This window comes from Penaeus monodon, unplaced genomic scaffold, assembly GCF_015228065.2.
Source record: "Penaeus monodon isolate SGIC_2016 unplaced genomic scaffold, NSTDA_Pmon_1 PmonScaffold_5072, whole genome shotgun sequence".
Classification (NCBI taxonomy): domain Eukaryota; kingdom Metazoa; phylum Arthropoda; class Malacostraca; order Decapoda; family Penaeidae; genus Penaeus; species Penaeus monodon.
In genome coordinates this window covers 16,858-20,242 of record NW_023659966.1, presented here as the reverse complement: position 1 = coordinate 20,242, position 3,385 = coordinate 16,858, and the positions used below count along the sequence as shown (strand labels likewise).

Genomic DNA, 3,385 nt, shown 5'->3' with positions numbered 1-3,385 from the left:
CTTGGAAATCAGTGTCATTTAGTCTACCATTAGTGAAATACCGGAGAAGATATTAAGTATGCAATTCACGTAACACCTACAGAAACACCACCTGAGATGCCGCTGTCAGTATAGATTCCAGAAGGAACACAGCTTCTAACCTCCACTTGCTTATGACATCTGTCAGGAGTGTAGAACTAGGCAAAAGCCACAGTGGCAGTGTGGTACCGTCAGGCACAGAGGGAGCATTCAGCCATATGTGGCACAGAGAAACTACTTGTATTTGGCACTGACAGTGCCAAATACAGCAATATGAGTGACCTGCTAAATCTCGTACCTGAAACAGAAGTCTTTCCAGACTTGACAATATCTGCTAGTTACAGCAGAAAAACGATGCTAGTTACTGAAACAATCAATGACAGACTTGCAGGCCTTGTAGTGTGGGTAGGTGGCAGGTCCTTGGCATAACATACAACAAAAAGCTGACCTTTCAAACTCAAAGAAAATACTGTGAGGAAAGCACTCAGGAAACTTCACTAAGAAGAATGGTGTGGCTTTTTAATGCTAGAGGGAGAGAAACCTTGTACAAGGCTCAGATCCACTCTACAATGGAGAATTAAATTTTTGCTTGGGCAGGTGCAGCCAAGAGTCACTCACCCTTCTTGACAAGATCCTGTCATGAGCAAAGAAAATTATTCAAGATGGAGTCTACAAAGTCTCCAGCACAACATGAATGTTGGAGGGTTCAGGACAGCTTAAAATGCAACTGCCATAAAAATGTCTCATAACTAACTAATATTTATGTATAATATATATAGTCTTGAGATCTATGTAAACAAACTTCTATCAAGACCCAATTAAAGTACTATATATATTTATGTCTATTATGAAACAAGTCTGGTTAGGCTCTAAGATAGCTTATGGTCTTCGCCAGAAAAAAAATAGAATTAAGATATTCATAATCATCCACATGATAGTCTCATTAACAAACTATAATAAAAAGCAAAAGAAAAAGAGAGAGGAGAAAGCGAAGAAAGAAAAGGAGGGAGAGAAGTACCAACCTTTGAAGAATCTCAGTTCCCCGAGTGCAAAAGTATCCCACAGTATTTTGTGGTATGACCACACATGGATTGCTAGGATACACGATGATCTTCCTATTATTGTCTTCATGAATTTCGATACCTAAAAGGATGAGCCCCAAACTTCTTGTGGCATATCTGTTGAGAGTTAAAGGAAAATAGGATATACTTGTGTCTATTTATTATTATCAGTGTCCATTATATAGATAAAACATTATCAATTCTAAATAATACTTACTCAACAGCCTCATACAATGTCATGTTTTCAAACACTTAGACAAACGGGTATTGCAGATAAGGGAGGTTTTGCCAAAGTTGTATTCTTTCTCCCATTTCACCGAGTCATGGGTCTGCTGGAAATACAGCATTCAGTTAAGTGACACAAGCTTCAAACTTCGCTAACCCAATGTATCAATAGCCCTTAGGAAACTTGATTACTAACAAAAACACCAATCAACTTAGATTAATGGATGTACGTACACTGGCGATATCTTCAACCCTATCTGGCAAAATTAGGTTTGCCAGTAATGTGGAGAATCCAGGGATGAGGCATGAATAGCCCATCAGTCTAAGCTTAAACTCTGCATAGCAGAAGACACTCACATCGCCGTCTTCTGGTCTTGGCTGAAACACCTCATCAAAGAGTTCCTGTAAAATACAAATCTAAACTATTCAAGTAAATCAACAATATCAAATGAACTTAGTCTCACTGGTACCAACTGGTATGTGAAAGCAACCTTGCTCTTGCACTGAAGCAATTCCAGGAGTACTGGGGAAGCTGTGGATCTTGAGACATCTAATGCCAACTTTATGTTTCCTAAGTCTTCCCCTTCCTGGTCTTTGCTATTTTGGTTTGAGAGGAAAATGCAGGCACGTGCTTTATGGATCGGAAAGGAAATGATAAGTTCAAATCCTTACATAAGAGTCTTTACACTAGACCACACCATGAAAAATACTAATAAATAAAATTACATAGAAAGGGTTCAATCTTCCTCAAGTCTGAACAAGAGTAAAGTAACATGATTACTGCAGCAAGTTCTCGACCATCTTGAACCAGGCCTTGGACAGGATGCAAGCCTTTGAGTGGTGATTCGCAGTTCACCCCACGGAGTACAACTGCAATTTTGTTGAATTAAAAACAAAAGATATGGTGTCACATTAATCAACAATGACACTATGCATTAAATAGCCCCAATTCAGACCAAGAAATTACAAAGTGTATGAAGTTGCTGGTGAAAGGAGAAAACATTAGGGCCAGATTCACTTAACACTCCCTCAGGATCGCGCCTTAGGCTGCGGCAGTAAGGTGTTCATACAACATCCAGAGTGGGGGCCGATTGCTAATCACTAGTAGCATTGCAGATTGAACACAAAGAGCATACAATCCCAACCTTCCTAAACGCTGTACTCTTTCTACATTTTTGGTTTGGACATTTAATATGCTTAGAAAAAGACTTCCGAGTGATACCAGATTAAAAAGAAATCAGTGAAGCTTTAAAATGGGAATCGCCCTGTGAAGCACCACCGGAAGCCTTATCATGTAGGTGAAGATTTACTGTGTATAAAGCACAATATACTTACTCCCCCAGAAAAGACCAGGTCAGCATCCTTTTTAATCCTTGTTTTATAAAATACGGATCTTCTGTGTGTTCAGGTGGCCACAAAACACAATATGCCTGATGAGAGGTAATTGGGGAAAAATATTACAAAAGATAAAAAAATACAGTAAAAGAAAATAAAAGGGGAGTATGAAGACAAAGGCAACTAGCTCCCTCAGACTTCCTTTTCACCCCATTTCTTACGTGCTTGTGGTCTTTTTTTATCAGCGGATTTTCAGTTTTTCACATTAATATTGAATAAAGAAACAGGAAGAAAAACTAACATAGACACTAAACTTGTTGCGCAATACGGTCATATGGAGTAAAGCCCGGGAAATACGGCTAAAATCATCCTCACTAATTGGGTACATACTTCCCGTACAGTCCCTGAAATAAGAATTAATAAGAGAGCATCCTGTTTTTCTCTCACACTATATATTCTATTAACAAATCCATAAACCAAAATCATTTAATTTTCATTAATTTTTGTGAAATGCAAATTTTCTTGCATGAGACATCACCATAGCCGACAGCAGTTGCTGTAACTGCGGTGAAGTAGAGCCAGGTTAAATAGCACAAGTCATGGGGTTTCTCCGATGAAAGCAGGTTGACAAGACAGGAGTTCGAACGCAGCATTAGGTGAGGATTAATCGGGTTATTATTGTCTTGCATGAGACATCACCATAGCGACAGCAGTTGCTGTAAATGCGGTGAAGTAGAGCCCGGTTA

At 39.0% G+C, this 3,385-nt stretch overlaps 1 protein-coding gene across 1 annotated transcript; it reads right to left on the bottom strand.

Moving 5' to 3' along the window:
- Positions 1–1,296: 1,296 nt before the first annotated feature.
- LOC119571084 (potassium channel subfamily U member 1-like) lies at positions 1,297–2,973 on the bottom strand. Its single transcript, XM_037918538.1, has 6 exons — positions 2,941–2,973; positions 2,640–2,734; positions 2,086–2,174; positions 1,796–1,971; positions 1,539–1,706; positions 1,297–1,411 (listed from the first exon to the last, which is right to left on the bottom strand). Exons 1-6 carry the CDS (start codon positions 2,971–2,973, stop codon positions 1,316–1,318), a joined length of 657 nt encoding a protein of 218 aa, XP_037774466.1. The 3' UTR covers positions 1,297–1,315.
- Between the last annotated feature and the right edge of the window lie 412 nt (positions 2,974–3,385).

Bases quoted from the DNA above. Each gene is read 5' to 3' on its own strand.
- LOC119571084 (XM_037918538.1), bottom strand. From the start codon at position 2,973: ATGACCGTATTGCGCAACAAGTTTAGTGTCTAT. The intron at 2,735-2,940 runs GTTAGTTTTTCT...ACCTCTCATCAG, and splicing joins GCAACAAGTTTAGTGTCTAT to GCATATTGTGTTTTGTGGCC. The intron at 1,412-1,538 runs GTACGTACATCC...CTGTATTTCCAG, and splicing joins GGGTTGAAGATATCGCCAGT to CAGACCCATGACTCGGTGAA.